This window comes from Mus caroli, chromosome 6 (assembly GCF_900094665.2).
Source record: "Mus caroli chromosome 6, CAROLI_EIJ_v1.1, whole genome shotgun sequence".
NCBI classification, from domain to species: domain Eukaryota; kingdom Metazoa; phylum Chordata; class Mammalia; order Rodentia; family Muridae; genus Mus; species Mus caroli.
Genome location: NC_034575.1, coordinates 42,906,696 through 42,928,038, shown reverse-complemented (window position 1 = coordinate 42,928,038; position 21,343 = coordinate 42,906,696). Strand labels below are relative to the sequence as shown.

The 21,343-nt window shown below is 53.8% G+C and overlaps 1 protein-coding gene across 1 annotated transcript in view; it reads right to left on the bottom strand.

Moving 5' to 3' along the window:
• Positions 1-434: 434 nt before the first annotated feature.
• The window catches only part of Sspo (SCO-spondin), a 53,225-nt gene continuing 32,316 nt past the window's right edge, over positions 435-21,343 (bottom strand). Inside the window, exons 64-103 of the mRNA XM_021164611.2 lie at positions 21,050-21,256; positions 20,747-20,917; positions 20,561-20,640; positions 19,048-19,217; positions 18,525-18,571; positions 18,233-18,424; positions 17,944-18,114; positions 17,514-17,714; positions 17,131-17,227; positions 16,836-17,035; positions 16,380-16,540; positions 15,396-15,556; positions 15,032-15,255; positions 14,760-14,801; positions 14,460-14,615; positions 13,734-13,943; positions 13,400-13,567; positions 12,066-12,197; positions 11,724-11,970; positions 11,340-11,492; positions 11,219-11,265; positions 10,733-11,077; positions 10,273-10,440; positions 9,629-9,759; positions 9,251-9,375; positions 8,998-9,044; positions 8,487-8,765; positions 8,021-8,179; positions 7,736-7,852; positions 6,965-7,103; positions 6,617-6,819; positions 5,664-5,791; positions 5,405-5,547; positions 5,262-5,308; positions 4,323-4,531; positions 3,679-3,774; positions 3,483-3,552; positions 3,111-3,241; positions 1,168-1,318; positions 435-620 (exon numbers count right to left, since the gene is read on the bottom strand). Of these exons, the coding sequence (XP_021020270.1) occupies positions 598-620; positions 1,168-1,318; positions 3,111-3,241; positions 3,483-3,552; positions 3,679-3,774; positions 4,323-4,531; positions 5,262-5,308; positions 5,405-5,547; positions 5,664-5,791; positions 6,617-6,819; positions 6,965-7,103; positions 7,736-7,852; positions 8,021-8,179; positions 8,487-8,765; positions 8,998-9,044; positions 9,251-9,375; positions 9,629-9,759; positions 10,273-10,440; positions 10,733-11,077; positions 11,219-11,265; positions 11,340-11,492; positions 11,724-11,970; positions 12,066-12,197; positions 13,400-13,567; positions 13,734-13,943; positions 14,460-14,615; positions 14,760-14,801; positions 15,032-15,255; positions 15,396-15,556; positions 16,380-16,540; positions 16,836-17,035; positions 17,131-17,227; positions 17,514-17,714; positions 17,944-18,114; positions 18,233-18,424; positions 18,525-18,571; positions 19,048-19,217; positions 20,561-20,640; positions 20,747-20,917; positions 21,050-21,256 (5,948 nt within the window). The 3' untranslated portion in view covers positions 435-597. The remainder of the gene's footprint in view (positions 621-1,167; positions 1,319-3,110; positions 3,242-3,482; positions 3,553-3,678; positions 3,775-4,322; positions 4,532-5,261; positions 5,309-5,404; positions 5,548-5,663; positions 5,792-6,616; positions 6,820-6,964; positions 7,104-7,735; positions 7,853-8,020; positions 8,180-8,486; positions 8,766-8,997; positions 9,045-9,250; positions 9,376-9,628; positions 9,760-10,272; positions 10,441-10,732; positions 11,078-11,218; positions 11,266-11,339; positions 11,493-11,723; positions 11,971-12,065; positions 12,198-13,399; positions 13,568-13,733; positions 13,944-14,459; positions 14,616-14,759; positions 14,802-15,031; positions 15,256-15,395; positions 15,557-16,379; positions 16,541-16,835; positions 17,036-17,130; positions 17,228-17,513; positions 17,715-17,943; positions 18,115-18,232; positions 18,425-18,524; positions 18,572-19,047; positions 19,218-20,560; positions 20,641-20,746; positions 20,918-21,049; positions 21,257-21,343) is intronic.

Here is a 21,343-nt window from a genome sequence, read left to right as displayed (position 1 = left end):
TTACACAGAGAGACCATGTCTTAAAAATTACACACTTAAAAAAAAAAAAAGAAAAAAAAATTACACACTTGTGTACACATACACACATACACACACACACACACACACACACACACACACAGGGGCATAGGAGGAGTTTCCATATAAATTATGGTTCAGTAAAACTGCTGTCAAGAGGAGCATAGCTTGAATGGTCCAGAATTCTGTGTTGGTGCAATACCACTGGTTTGAAGGATATGACCAGGGACACTCATGTCTAACACAGGAGCTCTTCAGACTTTAGAGTCAACCCTGTCCTACTACAGCTGAAGAAACTGGGACAGAAATGGAGAGTGACTTGAGCACCGTGATGAATGTATGGTGGGCCCCTCCGAGCTGCTGCTCAGGTCCAGGCTGAACTCTCCCTCCAGTCCCCGATAGAGACCACACAATCGTTTGTCAGCACTAGTTGCCAGCGTTACTTTATTTGGAATGTGCTAATGCCAGAGCATGGTTCACAGGCCAGAGGCGGGGAACTGGACACTGAAGGAAGTGGGGAGCGCCACGGAGGCCTGTGGTCACAAGGCAGACAACAGTGGCTGCATCTGACAGAGCCTGTCAGTGCTTTGAGAAATCGCCACCTGCAGACAGAATTTTGAAATGGGGCAGTGAGAGGCAGCACAGCCAAGTGAGACAAGATGGGGCAGGGGAGTGGCAGTGGAGGATGAGATAGAGCTTCCAGAAGGAAGCAAGTACAACCAGCTCTAGCCCCCACCTAGGGTGTGTCATTGTCCTTCCACTGCATCTTCCCCACACTTGGGTAATATGGTGTGACTTCAGTTAGTGCACATCAAATCTGTAACTTAACCTGCCAGGTATTTCATATGCAGGCCCTTCCAGAGTGCTCCTGTGTAGCTGACAGGCCCATTTGAGGGATGGCATTATGGGTACTGACCTCAGTGGAAGACTGAGATTTGAACCAAGTTTATGTGTAATTGGAGAGGAGATAAGCAGGATATCAAGGAGGGGAAAGGATCACAGTGGACTAGCAAAACCCAAGTAAGGGAGGGTCCGTGTGCTGTGCATGTCCCTAAGGCCTCCTTAAGGAGAACTCTGACCCAGCCTCGGCTAGCCCTGTGGAGCCCTGCCCACCAGGAGCCCTGCCCTCTCCTCCCAGGCCAGACCAACCCTGACAGGCACTGCACTGGCAGCTGTGAATCACTGGCAGAACCACTGGCTCTGTGTGGCCATCTGGGCAAAGGAGGTTCAAGATCCGCACGGGGCTGTCCGGATCCAGTCTGTAGCTACAGCAGTCACACTGGCTCTGCAGGTAGGGTTCCTGGGCAAGAGAGGCTGGTTTAGTGTATAGGGAACCAAATGGAGTTTTCCTCCTTTTCCCTGGTCTTTGCCTTCCAGAGAAAGGACCGAATTCCAACGGTCCTGGACTCCCAAGGTAGTTTGGCCTCCCAAGCTCCCTTCCTCAAGAGGTCCATTTTCTTCACTCCAGCCCAGCACATGTGAACCCCCAGTGAATGGATGCATCCGGGTAAGGATGTGACTTCCACCCTAGGGGTGTCTAGATGGAAACAGGTTAATCATGCGTGAAACTACTAAGTGCACAGTTGGGATCCTAAGCACAGTGGGCTGCCCTTCCAGAGCAACTCAATAGTGACTTAAGTTTACCTGTAATCTTTTGTAATATCCAAAATAAACTCAAGACTACCCAGTACCTTCTTCCTTCAAAAGGACTTTCCAAACTGTAACTAGCAGGCCAAGTACAGAGTCAGATAAAAAGCTGGCTGACCAGGGCTGGTGAGATGGTTCAGTGGGTAAGAGCACCCGACTGCTCTTCTGAAGGTCCAGAGTTCAAATCCCAGCAACCACATGGTGGCTCACAACCATCCACAACGAGATCTGGCGCCCTCTTCTGGAGTGTCTGAAGACAACTACAGTGTACTTACATATAATAAATAAATAAATCTTTAAAAAAAAAAAAAGCTGGCTGACCATACAAATATAGAAACATAGTTTTAATGGTCAAAATTACTCAACTTCCAAAACAAGATTAACAATTCCCCTGCCCCGCCTCACACTAAAAACCTCAAGGACAGACAAAATCAGAGTCACCCTCCACAAACCAACCAATGTCTAAAAAGGTTATTGACTACACCAATTAAAATAAGCCAAACTACCCTGGTGCCTATATCCGGCCCTTACAAAGTTATAAAAAGTGTGTTCTTTCTTTGTTCTGGGTCTCTCCTCCAGCCTGCGTGCTGAGAGGGGGTTCCCCAACATGTTGGATAAGTAAAATCCTCATGTGTTTTGCAACGATGACAATTTCTGTGCTCTTTGTGGGTGAGGGTCTTTTGACAAGCTACAACACTTTGCATAGCTAATAACTCAGATATTCGTACAGTATCAAAATGGCAAAGGTTATCATCCCCTAACTGTTCCTTTTTCCTTTCTTTACTTTGTCTTTTAAAAGTTCCAGATGTGTTTGGAGAAAGCATCCCCAGGAGGCCAGGGGCACTCAGGCCAGCAGCAGCACAGCACAGGCTGAGGGGCAACATCTGGGAACCACCATTGTTCTCTGGCACTTACTAAGCCAGCGTGGTGGAAGCAGAAGGGGATGGACTTAAGGATGGATGTGAGGTCCTGGGAGTCAGGATCTGGCCTCCATTCAAAGGGATGCCAGTGGTCCCAGTTACAGCTTTCCAGGTTGGAAGCTGAGGAAGTCAGGGGGTGAAGCTGCATCCAAGGGGAGCAAGCAGAGAGAACTTGATGCTGGGCCTGCTCAGGTGTAGACATTACAAGGAAAGCCCAGGGGGGCTGACTCTGGATACCCTCCTGCAGTAAGCATGATGGGTCTGGCCCTCCTTTCTTTGTGGGCATCTCGGCTTATCAGCTTAGATGGACACAATATGGTTGAAAGACATACTCAGGGGATGTGTGTATACTACTACCTCGGAGAAGGGCTCTGACACTCCATAGGCCCAGTTCTGTCAGCTCTATGAGGATGGATGATGTTCCTCATGGTCTCTGGGTTTTTCCTAGGTCCTCAGATAGTGTCAAGCGCCCCAGAGTCACTGGCCAACCTACCCCATGGAATGTTACAACAGTCCCCAGCTCACCTCAGTCATGACATTGGTGCTGGACCTGCAGTGTCCACTGCAGTAGCTCACTTCTATCTGATCCAGGTGGCAGGGACCCTTGGTGAGGTTTCTGAGTTCTGTGAGGTACCTGCAGGAGACTGGCTCCTCTCCTGGAGGTGAGAGAATAGCACCAAGACAGAGGAAGAGGCTATGACCGAGGTGGGGACAGGGAGGGGGTGGGGGGTTGAAGGGGATGGGGGTAGCCAACTTTAGGGCAGAGCCTGGGATGAGGGAGCCACTCTGATCCCCATGCAGGCAAGCCTGGGTAAGGTGGGAATAAAACAGGCTAGGCATGAGATTGTGAGGCAGAAAGAGGCAGACCAGGGAAAGGCGTTATACAGGATCCCCTACCCTCCATACTCAGAGTGTCTTTCTGACAAATGGGGCAACAGCTCCCTGGCTCCTGCATGATCACTTCACCCTACAGAGAGCCACACCACACAGGAGGACATGCCATCACCCCACAGTGCCTGCCCAAAGACCCCAGGATCAACCACATATGGGAGGTACTAGGGGGCAGCCAAAAGGGCTACAGGGCTACGGGTACCTGAGCACAGCTGAGCTCTGGGCAGTGGCGAATACACACACTCTTCCCATGCAGACAGCGGCAGCTCTCGCAGGCCTCCTGCCATTCAGATCCAGGCTGCAGGAGGGGAGACACTCTGGTGGGTCGCTCTCGGATTTTCTTTTCTCTTTTTAAAGATTTTATTCTTATTTTTAAACTCGTATGTGTTTGTTTTGTGTGTGTGTGTGTGTGTGTGTGTGTGTGTGTGTGTGTGTGTGTGTGTGCATGCGCACACGCGCTTGTGAAGACCAGAAGAGGGCTCAGGTCCCCTAGAGCTGAAGTTATAAATGGTTGTGGGCCATCAGGTGTAGGTGCTAGGAACTAAACTAAGATCCTCTGCAAGGATCCTTAATCCTTAATCCTTGTGCTGTCTCTCCAGCCCACTCCCACCCTCCTGAGATTTCCAAGGAAACATCTCAGTTCTAAATCCACTCTGGGAGTTTCAGCCAGAGCAGTGGCCCAGGACTGGAATCTGGCTAGGAGCCAGGGGGAATTTCAACCTTGGACCAGCTGAGTCCTGAGAAGGTAGAGCCTGCTTGCCCCTGCATGACCGGGAATAAGGAGTCAAAAGAGGTACGATCGGTAGATAGGGATTCCTTAGACAAGAAAAGCAGCTGCTGTCTCACCAAATGGGGACTCCCATGGTGCCAACATTCACAGTGGTCTTCGGGAACACAGAGACCTGTCTGGCTGCGGAAGTGCCCCAGCTGACACACACAGCCTGGAGCCTGTGCCTCAGTGCAGTTGCTCCAAGCCTGTGTCATGTTCATTTCCGGGCATGTCTTCTCGCAAGGCCCCAGCATCCCATGCTGCCATATTTCCCCAGGAGCGCACTCTGCAGGAAGACCAGCCACTTCTGTCTGTCAGCTCTGGATCCAACCTAGATCTCCCCCGCCCCACTAGACAGGCCTTGGGTACTTGACCTGACCTCTTCCTTTGCCCTTCTGGCTCCAGCTGCCCTCTATCAGCTATGCCTCCCCCTCTGACCCATTCATCAAACACTAGGCCCAGACAGTCCTCACTCTATCACCACTTTTGCCCACCTCACCTCTGCGCTTCCAGGACCCTGCCACATCGGAAGGGTGCTGCCTGCTGGCTAGAAACTCAGAGACAGTCTCCTGTCTATATTTGTTCTGGTAGCTTGCCCACCTTCACTCAGCAGCCAGGATTGGTGCTTCAGAATTTGCAAAACCTATATCTGAATCTACAGATCCCCAAGTGGCAATGGTGGGCAGCAGCAGAAGTTGAATGCTGAGGGTCTGGGGTTTTCCAAGCCAGACAGCTCCTTTCCACTCACCCCCCTGGACTTCAACAGGAAGCACCATTTAATTCCTAGCTTCACTCATGTAGCCTGGCTCAGTGCGCATGTACCGTATTGGCAAATACTACCATCAGTAGAAAAGATACACAGGGTGCTCTGGGATTATGGAGTGGGGCGTGCTAGGGCTCAGGGTAGGGAAGCGGTCCATTTCCCAAAGCAAGTAGCTTAGCCTGGGTTGTAGATAGGACCCTCTTTCCCTGAGCAGAGTCTTGGCTTGGGAGGGGTAAGGACAGCCACATCTCACCCTGACAGTCCGTAAGGGAGCAGATGAAGGCTCCACCTTGACAGGTGCTAAGGAGACAGAAGCAACTGCTCAGAGGCCCCTTGTCCCTCCTCCCCACCCCATTCTCAACAACCCTGCCCTCCACCCAGGCTCCAGGACCTCACCAGTGTGTGCAGTTCTGAGTGAGCACAGTCCCTGAGGGCAGCTCCCGGGCCTGCTCTTCCAAGGGCAGGGTGAGGCCCCAGGGTAGGGAAAGCTGGGTGCAGGGACAGGCCTCAGGGGGAATGCACGTGCCGTTGTATAGCAGCTGAGGCAGATAGCTTCAGTTACACTTGGATCTGGCCCCATGTCTCCCCAACTGCATCTCCCTCCACCCCTGATCCCACACCCCTACAGAAACCAGAACTCAGAGGCCAGACTCACCTGTCCCCCAGGGCAGCCACAGCCAAGCTGGCAGGGTTCCCGCACACAGATGGTGCCAGGCCACAAGTGGGAGCAAAAGCTCGGGCACATAGTGGCACAGGTACTGAGCACCTGCCCAGGTGGGCACTCTGAGAAACACACATACGCAGTGAGAAAGGTACTTGCAGGTTACAGAGGGTCTATTCTACCCACTGCAAGGGCCAGCAAAGATGGAAGGCTGTGTAAATGGATTATCCTTAATAATAGGAGCAGATGAGAATGAAGACTTTCAACTTAAAGGACCAGCAAATATCTTCAACAAAATTATAGAAGAAAACTTCCCAAANCTAAAGAAAGAGATGCCCATGAACATACAAGAAGCCTACAGAACTCCAAANAGACTGGACCAGAAAAGAATTATCCTTAATATAAATATAAAGGATGAATTGATAAGGAAGCTATTTTTCTTTACCTTATGCTATTCCCCAATAGTCACACAAAAGAAATAAGATTTATTCAAAACTGCACCTCAGTAGCCAAGCAATTATCTACCTTGATCTCCTGCGCTAATCTGGCTCCCTCCCAGGCCCATCCCATGACACTTGCATATTATTATTGACCTGACCCTTCGAACCCCTTCTTCATGGTTCCAGTTCTCTCCATCCTCTTGCTCCGCCCCATCTCCCTCTCTCTTTCCTCTGCTGGCGGACATCCCACCCTATTCACTATTCTGCCCAGCCATTGGGTGATCAGCATTTATTGAAAAGGCAGAGAATACGCAACAAGAACTGTTTACACAAATCTGAGAGAGGAGATTCTTGGTATAAGCATTACAATGCCATGTCGAATGAAACAAGATATGAAGGCAGAGAAATCAGCATGCGAGTAGCCCAAGGGTAAACTTTACCCAGGGTACAAACCATTCTGCCTACAGGGCTGTACTCTGCTGTACAACCCCAGACCCAGGCACTCACCAGGACAGGCTTGCAGGTTACACTCTTGCCATTGCTGCAGATCCAGAGCCTGGCATGGTTCACGATCAGGATGTTCCTCACAACTCCTGTGGCGCACCATGGTGCCCTTACCACAGACAGCTGAGCACTCACTCCAAGCTGACCAAGGTCCCAGGACTGGACACTCAAGGTGTGGACACATCAGGGTCCCATTGATGCATGTGCTGTGGACAATGTGCACACCCAAGGGCTCAGGACCCAAGTTGTGACAAACAGCTTTCATTCCCCAGCATTGCCCATGGCCTTGACCTGCCCCCATGTCACCCATCCAAAGCCCTTATAGTCTGGCTTGGCAGCATGGCAGCATACCAATTATGGCAGTCCAGCTGGACCACCTGTGTGGGGGCCAGCTCCCACGAGGCATTGGCACTGGGCAGGCCACAGCGGCAAGAGGAGATGGGCACACAGTGTCCATCCTGCACTAGCTGACCAGGGGGACATCGGCAGCCTGTGAGAGGCAAGCAAGATCCACTGCTTTAAAAAGATGTGAAAGTGTGGAAGGGCGATTTACTGTTAAGGAGGAAAGGGGTCAGGAGGAAAGATGGAAGAATGAAGAAAAGGAATGGCGAGGAAAGGGGGAAGTACAGTGTGTACGTTACAAAGATGTGACCCATTATCTTGTAAAAAATTAATACATGCTAATAAAAAGGTTATAAAATCCTGCATTTGGACAAGGTTTACATAATGGGTCCCTTCAGCAGCTAGACTGGATCCAAAGCTGCTCTCACCCTCTGGCCATGCGTGGGAAACACCTCTGTGCTCCCCTATACAGCACATTGTTTTAAGACAGGATCTTGCTATGTAACCTAGGCTGGCCTTAAATTCAAAATGTATCCCAGGCTCAAACTCATAGCAATCTTCATGTCCCAGGCTCTCAAATGACACACAATTACAGATGTGTGTCACCACAGCCAGCAACCCAGCAGGCTTTGATGGAGCCACTAGGAAGGACTCAGAGTGGTTGCTGGAAGGACTTACTTTCTTGCCCTGTCATGATCAATAGCCTGACCTTTTCCTTACCCTACCTGTGCTCCTATGGTGAACAGGTTCTGGGCAATGCAGATTCCCCAGGCCAGATACCTGGGCTGCAGGGTCCCTGTAGACACTGAACACCATCCCAGAGGTCAGCACAGCTGCGAGGACACTGGTTGGCACAGTCAAGGGTAAACACCATGTCCCTGGTCTCACAACTCTCTCCTGTCCAGAAGTAAAAGTGTGAACTGGGGACACTCTTGCCCACCCACCCACCCCCCAGCAGACCCTCTCTTCCACTCTAAACCACCAGGGCAGAGGCACCAATCCCCTTCAGGGGCCATTTCCAATGTTCCAGTCTCCATACCCTTGGGATGCTGGGATACTGGTTACCTGGGCAAGATCCCATATTGCAGCTTTCTGTTTGAGCCCATGGTCCAGGGCATTCTCCCGCAGAGATGTCTCTTGCCACTCTCCAGCGCAGCTTGAATCCTCCACTGCAGGGCATTTGGCAGGAGCTCCAAGGTCCCCAAGGTCCCCATTGGCACGTGTCTGGGAAGGGAAAATTACAATGGAAATCAGTGGCTCAGGCCTCACCTGCCTCAGGCAGTGCCAGGTGTTGTCTCCTCCCCTTAGAAAAATGCCCCAACACCCTTCACAATCCTTTTTTCCCCCCCAACTGCTACTGTTACTCCACCAAGTCTCACATCCAGTCTGCCCTGGAGGCAAGCAAGCGGGAGGCTTAGCAGGTTGTCTTACTCCTAACAATGAAATGAACCTGTGACTAGCCCCATCAGGACGACCCCCTGCTGCTAGCAGGCCAACCCATCCTGCCTACTGGCCTGCATCCCTCATTTACCATTGCAGGCTCCCGGGTCAGGGCAGAGGCGTTGCTGGCTGAGAGGCACAGTACAAAGAGCAGGATCTCCTGCCCAGGGCCTCCCCGTCTCAGGGTCCAAGCAGAGGCGGTGCCGGTACTGCTCTGAAGCCAGCAGAGTGACTGAGGGTGGAGGGAGGTCTGATGTGTTCAGAGGCCAATGCCCCTCCAGGGCAGTCCTGGAGGCAGGGGCTAGGGCACTTTGGGGCAGGCAGGGCCCACAAGGTGACCACTCTGACCATCCAGTCAGAGGCAGAAGACCTAGAAGGGCAAAGGATTTGTGCTGACCTCAGGAAATCTTCAACCCAGAAAGCCCAGTGGGCAGGCAGGAAGAGCTCAGGGTCACAACCAATAGGAAAGACTAAGAAAGGTCTCAGGGCAGGACAGGGCACTATTTGTCTAGGATTGTCCTGGCCTTAGCAATGCAAGCTCCATGTCCTGAAGTCCCCCAGCCCTGGGCTAACAGGGACAGGTCTCCTAAGGCCAGGATTACCTTTGCACCCTTGGCTGGAACACTGCAGCTCTCCCCTCCGGCAGACGCTGTAGGAGGAACACATCAGAATGGGCTTTTGGAAATAGGGATCTGCTGAACTATGTATGGCTCATCAGCCTGAAAGCTGGGTGCTCTGGTGTAAGATGAAAGAGCCTTAAAGTCGGGCATCTTGGGTCACTTGCTCTCAGGTTGGCTTCTGTGGGTTAGGGTGTCCTTGCCCCCAACTTCTGCCCCTCTTTCCCCTGTTACTCACCATTCCTTACAGCCCAGCTGCAAGCGGTCCCCAGGGGCCAGGGTCACCCTAGCTCCCTCGCCTGAGGTATGCCAGCAGTTACACTGCTCTGGGAGAATACAGCTTCCAGCCTGCTCCAGCAGGCCCTGTGCAGAAGGAAAATCAGGACAGCTTGGGGCTGCGAAGGGACCACTGTCACCTATGTGCCCTGTACCATGCTGGCTTCTTGCAGTGCACATATGTGTGGTGACAAGGTGGGGAGATGTTCCCAGCATGGAAGCAATGTGCTCCCTTCTAGAAAACACCCTAGAGAGGGGAGCAGGGAGGGGAGGTTGCGGGGAGGGGGGTGTTGGGCAGAACACTCCCTTCTTGAGTGTCTCGCCATCTTCTAGAACTCACCTTGGGGCAGTAGCAGCCAGGCTGGCAAGGTGGTAGGTCCTGGCAAAGCCGATGGTTCAGATGTGTGGCACAGAGCCCAGCACAGGGGGAGCCACAAGACTGGAACTCAAATGGAGGTGGGCAGCTGTCCTCTGGAAGGACAGGGAGGAATGGTGGTGGAGAGACAGCCCACCAGGCACCATTTCCCACAAAACAGAGCAGATCAACATGATCCCAGTGACACCTTTGAGAGGTGATAGACACTACAAGGCTGCTGCCTGTCAAGGCTATTGTCCCTGACTTTCCCCTGCATAGCTCATGTGCCCCAGGAAGAATTAGGATGATTGGGCCCCAAGATCCAGGAAGCTACAAAGAGGAGGGACTGTGGGAGTCAGAATTATGGTGGCTACTCCAGGGTGGGACACAAAGGGACAAGATGAGGGACAGCTTCAACAGAAGCCAGATGAGATAACCTGTCTCTAAGGGGTTAAAACAAGGTGATAAAAGCACAGCTGTCAAGTGGGGAATCACAGTGAGGAAGGCAGCTGGCAGGTGGAACAGAGCGAACATGACTCTGTTCTCAGGGCAAGGGGCAGTGCAAACCCTGGGCATTTGTACTGAGCCTCTTCCCACTCGGCTCCTTGACCTCTCATTTCCGACCTTACCTGAGCAGTTGCCAATGGCACAAGGCCTGAAGTGGCCATCCAGACGGGTGCAAGGGGTGCCCTCTCCAGCCTGGCCAGGTGCTGGCACCTGATGTCGGTAACGCTGCTGCACCAGGACCTTACAGGAGCAGCGTGTCCAGCTGCTCCAGTCGCCCCACGTGCAGTCATCTAGAGATGGGCAGGGATGGAGGCTGGGGGTCCCACATCCTCCCCTGTGCCCACACCCTCCCTCCCTTAGCTGGGAAAGGGAAAGAGGAAGTCAAGCGGTCTGAAAGGCCCCTGCTGGGCGGATTCTCTCAAAGCAGGCTAAGAGTGCTCGCTCGCTCGCTCGACAAAGGGCTCTGAAGGGAATGATGTAAGTTGTGAAGTAGAAATAGGGACATTTCAGAGAGAGAATCTGGCCTGGGCAAACCTTTATTCCCTGAATTTTCCAAGGAAGAAAAGCAGGGGTACAACTCACCCTGGCAGGGTCCTGGGTAGCAGGCCTGGGTGTCCAGGTCTAAGAATGTGTCATTACACTTGGAGTCCTCTTTGGTCAGTAGACAGGGACAGGATCCAGAGCGGGAGGCCAGACCTGTGCCACAGCTGCGGGAACAGGGTCCCCATGGTCCCCAGGAGCACCTTTCTAGCATCTGCAGGCACAGCTGCTGCCCACAGTGCCGGGTCTGGGTGTCTGGGCCCTCGCAAGATAGGCTCCCATGCGGAGGGACTGACACCGTGCAGGATCGAGTGCGGACCTGGCTTCCCCCTCCGCAAGAGACAGAACAGGAGGACCAGGAGGACCACAATGTCCAGCCTTCAGGCACTGTAAGAGGGCAAGGAAAGGTGAGAGTAGTGAGGTGGGGGGGGGTAGTGAGGACTCAGATGGTAGCACTGGGGAAGGGGGTGGGGGAGGACGTAGAAGAGATGAGCGACAAGACATAAGGGGACAGGATGAAACCCAAACCTGCACAATCAGTGTCTTTGCAGATCACTCCCTCCGGGGTGCAGGAGCTAGAAAAGAGCCTGGATTCAGGGTCTTGCTGTCCAGCAGGACAGTGGGTCACCCTCTCCTGGACCGTGCTTACCACTGCTGGCATTCTTCATGCAGCCAGTTGTCCCCCAGATCATGGAGGTGGGCTTCATGTAGGCACAGGGGTGGGCAGGGGACCTCAGGGCAAGGCTGACTCTGTGACTGCTCCTTCTGACACTCCAGGGCCCACGAGCCTGATGTGGAGGACCTGGGCAGGGCCAGGGGCAAAGGCGGGGATGGGGTGGCAGACAATGCATGCCCTACATAATCCTTCTGGCTTCAGGGTGAGCATGAGGGTGGCTAAGAAAAGGCCTAGGTGACCAGCACAAACTGAACCAGGACACAGGATGGAGCAAATTCATTGAGAAACCAGGAAACACCCAGAATTCTGCCAGAGAGGACATGCCAGGCAGGAGACCCTTGTCACCCAGGCTCATACCTAAAGCGACTCTGTTGCCCTTGAGGTCCACAGGAGTGACTGCAGGGACTCCAGGCAGACCAGTGACTCCAGGCACAGTGGGCAGGAGGTGGGCAGGGCTGAGTAGTGCAGGAGAGTTGCCCAGCCTGACAGGAACAGTTGTTGCAGGCATCCTGATGCTGACTCCCTGGGGCCCAGCTGTGGCCCTGGGCATCTGTGCATTCACAGTGCCCAACTGGCACACAGCCTCCATCCTGCTCCAGAAACCCTGTGGGGAGGCAACAGATGGATGTTGGTACCTAGACCATACCTGTCTTCCCACTGAGCTACCCTGAGGTGCCAGAAAGACCTCTAGCATGTTACCTTCAGAGCAGCGACAGCCCAACTGGCAGGCCTGGTCCTCCTGACACATGCCTCCCTCCTGCAGGTCTGAGCAGCTGTAGGGGCAGTGGTTGGCACAGCTCACCATCTCCATGCCCGCTGGGCAGCCTTCCTCTGTAGGGGACAAACCCAGTGTTAAGCTCCCTGCGGTGGTTTGAATAGGAATAGCCTCCTAGACTCATGGGTTTGAAAGCTTGGCCCATGGAGAGTGGCAGTATTAGGAAGTGTGGCCTTGGTGAAGTAGGTGTGGCCTTGTTGGAGGACATGCATCACTGTGGGGGTGGGCTTTGAGATCTCCTATGCTCATCTCCACCCAGTGTTGAATCCAGTCCCCTTCTGCTGCCTGTGAATCAAGATGTAGAATTCTCAGCTCCTCCGGCACCAAGTCTACCTGTAGCTGCCATGTTTCCCACCATGATGATAATGGATTAAACCTCTAAAATTGTAAGCCAGCCCCAATTAAATGTTTTCCTGTATAAGAGTTGCTGTAGTCATGGGGTCTCTTCACAACAATAAAACCCAAACTAAGATAACCTCTCTCTCTTTCCTATCAGGACTCCTAGAGGCTCCAGGATCCACCCCCCTCCCCGTTCCCCCATATTGGTATGAACTGAAACATGAGGGGCTTGGCAGAGCCCTAGAGTTGTTTTTTTAAGTGCACAGTAAGTTCTCAGAACCTACTGTTCTAGCTGGTCATCCAGTTCGTGTTCATGAAGCTAGACTACATCTGTACCTCTCAGAAGCCAACATTCTCACCTAATGGTTCATGGCCCCAGTCTGAAATATGAGGCAGGGTGCAGTATGAATGGGGATCTCCTGACAAATGGGTCTGGGAATGACTAAGCCCCTCAGGGCTGGGAGCATTGGAAGGAAGGGTTGAAGCTAAAAGAGGAGTGGGGAAGGAGGAGAGGGAGGGGAGGGCTCAAGTATAGTCTCTGGTTCAGTTTACCACATATGCCCTTGATATCACACTGCAAGTTCTCAGAAACTTTGCCTGGGCTAAGTGGTTCTCCAGTAGTTAATAGGGCAGACAAGGCTGGGACGATGTCATAGGGATGAGCCAGGTAGGTGATAGATCTTTGCATTCCACCCTCAGCCACAAAGGACCCAGATACACATAGGCTATTCCAACCCGGTACCAAGATCCAGCCATCCCTCCCCTGAACATCTCTGTTTTCCTTAGTAGCCCACAAAATAACAGCCTGCTTCCTTCTCCATCCCATGGGTATAGTGGAAATGAAGTTAGAGGTGGGGGTGGAGAGAGCTTTGCAGAATTTAGCTCAGTAGGCAGGAAGTAGCTGTCACCACTGCAGTACCACAGGGCATGGGATTGCAGGGCCGGACATGGTGCCTCTCCCCAACACAGGATGTTCCCCCATTCTTGGGTGGTGGGCTTGAGCAGCTTCTACTCCTCAAGGATCGACCTCCTCCACAGCTGCGATCACACCAGGACCAGGGACTCCAGTGGGACCAGCCCCCAGGCACTGGTGAAAAGAGAATGGTTCTATCAGGGCTTAGCACAGGCAGAGGGCCCCACATGAGCCAGGAGATGACTGGCATGATCACGAAGGCTAATGAAAGGCATCATAGCTTCGCAGGGGCAGGGGCAGGGAGGAGCCTGAAGCAGGCTTTGTCCTTAGCTCCCCTCACCTGGACAAGCACGAAGGTTGCAGAAGCGGCGTTCTTGGTACGCAGTCAGGATATCAGGGCACCAGTGTCCACCAGGCCCAGGGGGGTGATATGCTCGTAGGCGACGCTGCTGGCCCACACCACAGCTTCGGGAGCAAGGCTCCCATGGGGCCCAGGACGTCCAGAAACAGTTCCCTGACCCACAGCCAGGGCCAGGGCACGGGGGCAGCACTGCATGATGAGAAAGGTCTGGAACTATCAGAACCTATCCCAGGCTCTCCCCTCCCCCAGCTCAGGTTTCTTCCCCTGGGCCAGCTGTGATCTCATCCACACCCAGGGCTCCTGTTCTGTATCTGATTCTGGCGGGTGTGTGGTTTTGGCAACTGGGCCTGCATATCCTGTGTGTCTTATCCTCATAGAGGACAGAAATCCCTGACTCAGGGGCTGCTGAGGGATGGGGAACAACCCCACAGACAGTACACACACACACACACACACACACACACACACACACACACACGGACAGATGGACGGACAGACGGACCAAGGAGCCTGCTAGACTTGGCAGAGCTCAGAGCAGCTGCTAGGGCTAACAGAGTGAAGAAGAGGTCTAGAGTCAGACACTGATTTCTGATCTGAGATTAGATTAGATCAGATCGTTAGGTTGTTCTAGGGGTTGGATATTGAGCTCTAGTGTGGGTTTAGATCAGCTGTTTGAAGGCTGTGATTAGGGCCCCAGAGCCATACCTGCACATGAGGGTAGGTTGCACGGACGTTCCTGTGAGGAGTCCCCTACTGTACAGTTAGCCAAACAGAGGCGTGTGCGGCTGCGCCACGCCGGGTGAGCAGGGTCTGTGCAACTGTGGGAACAGGGAGACCATGGAGACCACGGGCCCCAGCCACCTGTGGGAAGGAGGGATAGAAGAAAGAGAAAGTATTTTTCCAAGTAGTCAGCCAAGGCTCTCTAACCCTTCCAGGAAGTAGGATGGGGAGGGTGGAGGCCCAAAGACAGGCCATACTGTTGAGGTGCAAGGAGACCCGGGCTACCTGCAAGGCCTGTCACCGGCTCCACTGTGGACCCTACAGTTCCTGTGTAAAGGAAACCTTGCTCAGAACGGTTTCTGGGACTCCAATGCACCCTCCCAGCAGCACACAAAACACATGCTAAGATCTCCAGAAGTGCTGGTTGGAGACCCAAACAAAAGTTTAGAGCTATTGGACAAAAGGAAGGAAACGCCAGAGATACCAGCAGGATAAAGACAAGCTGAGCCATACCTGGCCAGACAGGTGTCTGCCTAGCTCCTACATATTTCCCTTACCAGGGCATTCTGGGCTGAAGCAGTATTCCAGGTCCTGAAGGGGTCCACGGCAGCTCAGTCCACCAGGCACAAGTGTGGGAAGCACACATTGGCGGGTTCGGGTCCGGGTACCCAGCCCACCACAGGAGCGGGAACAAAGGCTCCACATGCCCCAGGGACTGAAGCTGCCATGCACTCTGGAGCATTCCGCCATAGAGCAAGACAGCTTCCCATGAACACAGGAGCTGGGGACAGAACAAAGTGGCCAATGAGGCCCAGCCAGGCTAAAGGACAGAGCTCAGGGTTCCCTGTCCTCGCCCTCTAATCCCTCGTTTAGCCCCTCCCCCATGTTTTAGCCCAATCCCCACCTTGCTGGTTCCCCTACCAGTTTCCACAGGCTGTTTGAAGCATCTGGCCTGGGAGCAGCTCATCTCCAGGTCCGAGGGGCTTGCCCTCATCTCCCAGAAGGGTTGGATAGGAACTGAGGGCAGCGCTAGTCAACCCCAGCTCCTGCAGCAGCAGGACTGTCAACACACAGGGGCACTCCTGGGTGGGAGAACAGAAGGAGACAGTGACATCTCCCAGAAGGCTTCCTACTGGGCATCTGTGTACAGCTTCTGATGAGACTCAGGGAAAGAGAGGGAATGGTAGCAGGAGGGAGGACCTCTGCCTCAGGAGACATTTCCCAGTATACATAGGACTGAAGGTCTGTAGGCTGTGAGCCAGCCTAAGAGTCAGCCATCTTTCTCTACAGACAGCTAGAGTGACACAGGCAGACACTGGCAGAGGCTCCAAGACTCAGTGAGACAAAGAATCCTGCCAGTCATCAGAGGACTCTGGCTGTCTCAGTGTGAGATCAACAACGCTGGTGTTCAACGTCCTCCTGACCTTGGAGCAGCCCTTTCTCCATCAGGTATAGTGTCATAATCTCAAGGAAATGGGGCCAGAAAACATCAAGATATGGCTGGAAGAGGCCACCAGAATTAGGTGTGGACTCCCAGAGCCTATATGTTGGACTCAACAGAACAGAGGGAACACCTGCCTGCCTTCTGTCCCCACAGCTGGAGGCAGGGATCTGGGACCAGGTAGGATGAAGGTGTGGGGGGGTCTTTCCCCCACAATGACCTGGCAGGGAAGAGAGAGGCAGTGAAGATCCACAGCCTCCGACACAGAGGGCAGGGATGCTGGTCCATGTGCCATGCACAATTATGGGAGCCCAGGAGGAATGGCCTCTCAGGTTTGAGTGTTACTTAAGGTCCCATGACAAAGGGGACTGTCTAAGAGGCCAGAGATACCTTGGGGGTAGGGAGCTGCCAGATGCCAGGGACAGTGGACACAGCCTCAGGCTCCTGGCCAGCCAAGTTCTCACCTGGACACAGGCCACGTGATGCTGAAAGGTACCCTCTGGACAGTGACACCCCTCCTCACAGCGCTCAGAGAAGCAGGCCACCTGTCCGGTGACATGAGCACAGGAGAAGGGGCACCCATCACTGGGCTGGCATTCCCGGTATAGTCGACCTGCTGGGCAGCCTGTCTCTGAGACAACACTGGAGTCAGAGCCCTGTCTGATCCCAGCCTCACTACCTACCTCTGTGCCCACCATCTCTATAGCCTGAAAGTCATAGTGTCCACCCTCTTGGCAGTATCCCTTCCCCAGATGCTCCCCCACGATCTGCCTGTCTCCTCCTTTACTTGCTCATAACTAACAAGGGAAGAGAATGATGGGGGACAGAAAGAGGATTCTACAGGCACTCAGAGTCAGGCTCAAGGGACCTGACAGGACTCAAGGCTAAAGGATCACTGGGTAGAGGAAGGTTGGGCTCACCTCTGCAGACATGGATGTGACAAATTCGGCTCTGCTGAGCCAGTCCAGGGCAGGGGGGTCGGGCACATTGCCTGGACCGTAGCTGCTCCCCTCCCCCACAGGAAACACTGCATTTCTCCCAGGGCCCCCAGGAACTCCATATCCCAGGACCAGGGCAGCTGGGCACCTCATGGCATTGCAGGATACCTGCCACACAGGTGCTGGGGACAAGAAAAGGGGTTTCAGCAACACAGCCTGGTCCATGTCCCTGAAAGCATCATTGTCCGGCTCCATGGCTCACTCCCAACCCACTTACCAGTTGTCACAGGGCCCAGTCACTACCTCTCCAGGTTCTAGACTCTCCCAGGAGCTGAGTGTGGACCCTACTGACCGGCTTCGGTTCTCAGGGATCCCTGAAGGGTGAAGACAGCACAACAGCCTTGCCTTGCCTTGCCCCTCATCCGACACTCCTACATGCTAGAACCCATTCCAACATTGCCCATGTCCTGAAGGAGGGAGAGGCAAACTCTCTAACCTGGACTAGCTCAGGGTATGGGAAATGTAGGGCTTCCAGTTCCCAGCCTATAGCCTGGGCCTGGGCCCCATGGGTAGAGATGCAGAACCAGGCAGAGTGATACTGAACTCAATGGGCTGCTGGCAGAAGTGGGTGGGTGGCTGGGATGAGGGGAAGGGACTCACCCATGGCTCTAGGCTGGAAGTGGCAGTGACAGTCAACTGGAAACACACAGAGTCCATCCTGGGAAAGCTGGCCTGGGGGACACCCACAGCCAGACTGACAGCCTGCTGAGCCTGTCTGGCATGTACTGCCAAGGGACAGATCCTGGCAGGAATGAGGACATGGCTGCCCACAGGGTAAGAGATCCTGGCCCCCTCCACAATCTAGGAAGAACGTCAAAGAGTTAGTGTTAAGGAGCTATCCCTAGAGGTAAGAGCCTCTTACTATGCCTACACTGGCCTTGCCCTGACACCTCACCCAGAACCATGGGCAAGTACCTCGAGGCTGCCCTTTGAACAATTCTATGTATAGTGGTAGTCAGAGTGAGAGGCAGCGTGTCTCTAGATCTATAAAGGACTCGTCTCTTCCTTACCCCACCACCAAAGCCTTCACCTGTACACAGGGTGGAGCTGTTCCGACAAGGGCGACTCTGCTGATGGCCCCCAAGACAAGGTTTGCCTCCGTCAGAGATGGGAGGATGGCTGCACACCCGGCTTCGATAGGACTGCCCCAGGCATGCGTCACAGGAAGACCATGGTCCCCAAGGGTTCCAGGCTCCATCCACTGCACCAAGAAGACAGAATCATCTATCTTGGAAAACCCAGGAGGCCTTAGGTCATCAGGGTCAGAACATGCATTTGGAGCTTCTGGGACAGGGTCACAGGCCTTGTGAACATCACACCTGGGCATGCAGTGGGGTTAGGGCAGGCCTCCATTTGATGCTGTACTCCTTTTCCCCCTGACTCCTCAGGGCATGGAGAACCCCCATGCTGGGGAGCAGGGCAGACACAGGCCCTGGAGCGGGTCCTTGTTTGGCCCCTGCAGGGTTGGGAGCATGTTGTCCACTCCGACCACGGACACCAGCCTCCAGACACTGTGAACAGAAGGGTAGGCATTGGACATAATTGATATACTCGTGAAATTACTCTCCCTACGCACCTACTTCCCTCCCCACCCTGCAAGCTAGTGCATACCTTGGCAGGGCAGGTCTGTGCAGTTAAGCCTCCCCTCCATGCAGGTGCTGGAAGAGCGGAGGCAGAGGAAAAGATGACAGCTCAGAATGGTCTCGGACACCACGAGCTCATCTGGCTTCTGCTTCCTTCCTCTCCGTCTTTGTACCTTCGTGGTGTAGTCTACTCCCTTCTTCCTAGTCTCTTATGCTTCACAAGTCTACCTGTCCTGTCAGCTAGCCTTCTGGGATAGCAACAACAGGTGTTCTGTGTTTGGTAATGACTGTAGGTGACTTGCAGATAAATGAAGGCAGGCAGCAGGAATAAATGGCCTGTCTGTTGCTTGTTTGTTCTCGCCTCCTCTTGCCTCAGTTTCCCCTCCTATTAGATGTGTGTCACAGGGCCTGCTCTACATCTTCTCCAGGGAAGGGGGTACCTAGGGTACCACTGTCTGAGCCCCCAGGACTTAGATGCACAGACACCAGGCAAACTATTTTTGTCAGCATGCCGCCTCCTGCCCGGGAATAGAGCATGGTCTCTCTCTCACCAGTGGTTACAGCCATCCGGCCTCATCAGCTGAGTGCCTGCATGGTGGCGCTTTCCAGTCAGCAGGTCCAGGCAGCTGCAGTAACTGGGCTGCACGCAGATGGCCCCATCAGCACTCAGTACCTTGCCCAGGGGACAGTAGCAGCCTGGTTGGCAGCGCCACACACAGTGCTGGAGGGATGGACAGAGAGCAAGCAGGAGTTTAGTCAGCAGGAAACGGCCTGCGGCCTGCGGTGGGGAGTTAGGAAGAATCCCAGACCAAGTTGGATGGGTGGTGGGTGGGTGTGATGGTTAATCCTGATTGCTAACTTGATTTAGAATCACCATGGAAACCAAGCCACACCCTAAATGTGAGTGGTAGCGCTACATGTGAGGGGGTCCTGGACTGCCCTCAGTGCCTCTATGCCTCCTGCAAAGCTATGGGCTTCCCCCTGCTAACAATGCACCTGAAAAAGCCCTTCCTTTCCGAACTTACTTTTGTCGGCATCTTGTCCCTGCCACGAGTAGGGAGCACTGTGAGATGAAGGGTGCCCAGAGAGGGAGAAAAGCAAGACTTTGCAACTAACTTCCTTCTCTTTTAAGACTTGATGAAGGGCAGGAAGGGAGCCAGCTCACCAGAGTCCCCTGCCTCTGAGAAGGGGAGAGTGGGGAGCAGGCCTACAGGTTAACCCCTCAGCTCCCACGGAATGTATCTGAAAGCTGGGGCCAGGAGATATGAAACCCCAGTTCCTAGGGGTTGCAGACTCAGTGTGGAGTCTGCACCGATTGCCTGGGAACTGTGGCATGCCCAGATCTCCCCAGCACTCAGAGAGCAGGATGGCAAGGGAGGCTGTGTGGGAAAGAGCTGGGAACAGGCCTTGTTCACGATGACCTGCAACGACTGACTGTGCCATTCTAGGTGAACTCTCTTGCACTCTTCCTCCCCCATCACCTCTCTGAAGCTATCCCTGGCCCCCAGTACATATATATGGCTCAGGCCATTTTCATCTTCTGAGCTCTTATTATGTTCAATATTTAATCCATGTCTGTCTTCCTCCCCCCAGAATGTGGGATCACAGATTCAGAGACCTTGTCTGTGTTTCCCTCCATCTGTGTCTACAGTGTCTGCGTAGGTGTTCCTAAACACCACACAAACACACACACACACACACACACACACACACACACACACACACTTTGTACACCAAAATGTTTATGGCACTTAAGATGATACAGTGAGATGATTTCCCCCTCCCACATGTTTATGCTGTGTTTGCAATGGCATTTTAATTTAGAAACATTGGCTGTACCAAAGCCAAGGGCTGCTGGATGAGGCTGGCTCTCTCATCAGTAAGATGGAGCGAGCCTACAATGTTGTAAATTAAAATCCAGGGCCTCAACCATCCCCACCAGGATGTCTGCCCCATTTCTCTCTGCAAGAGGCCATGAGCCCAAGGCCATACTCTTGGTTCCCACAAGATGTTTCTCTGGACAGCCAAAGGTCAGGTGGGGGTATCAAGGGGGACCAGACTCACCACAAGGTCATCACAGGAGCGGGGACAAGGAGGGCCACAGGGGCTGTACTCTGCCCCTTCAATGGCACTGCAGTTGGTCACTGGGAGGGCAGAATGGTCTGAGAGTAGGTTGGAGACCTTGGCCTGCCTCCCAGGACTACTTCCCAGCTTTTTTGTTCCTGGGACCACCCCATCCTCAGCAGGTACCTGGGCATGGCTGAGCCTGGCAGGCCTCCCCCTGGGCCTGAGGTCCCTCACAAAAATCCCCCAGGCCCTGGGGTGATGGCTGGTCACAGGCTCGGGTCCGGCTTCGCAGGCCTCCTCCACAGCTCCGACTACAGCCAGACCAGGGGCTCCAAGGACTCCAGCCCCCTGCTTCTGAGGGAGCAGCAGAGGAGGAAATGTGAAAAGGTTTGAGGTTGCTGGAGGCTGCTGGTACAAGGATGAGGTACCCCAGAGATGATCCCACCCAGGACTTCAGGGCAAGCATCAGCTTAAAGGGCCACTTACGATTACATCCTGGCAGGAGGCATGGCTCTTCCTCAGCCTCAGGGCCTGGGCAGAGGGTTGTAGGGGCAGCCACTGTGGTCAGCAGAACCAAACTGAAGGGTGCCCTATGGGGGGGCCTGGCACAGAAGCGGTGCCGGTGGCGTCGGGCAGGGTTGCAGGAGGCTGAACACACACTCCATGGAGTCCAGGATGACCATGCAGGCTGGCCTTGGGGTATAGAGGGGACAGAGAGAACGAGAGAAGAGAATGATGCAATGTGGGGAGGTACCATGATACCTTCTGCCTTGGCTCTCC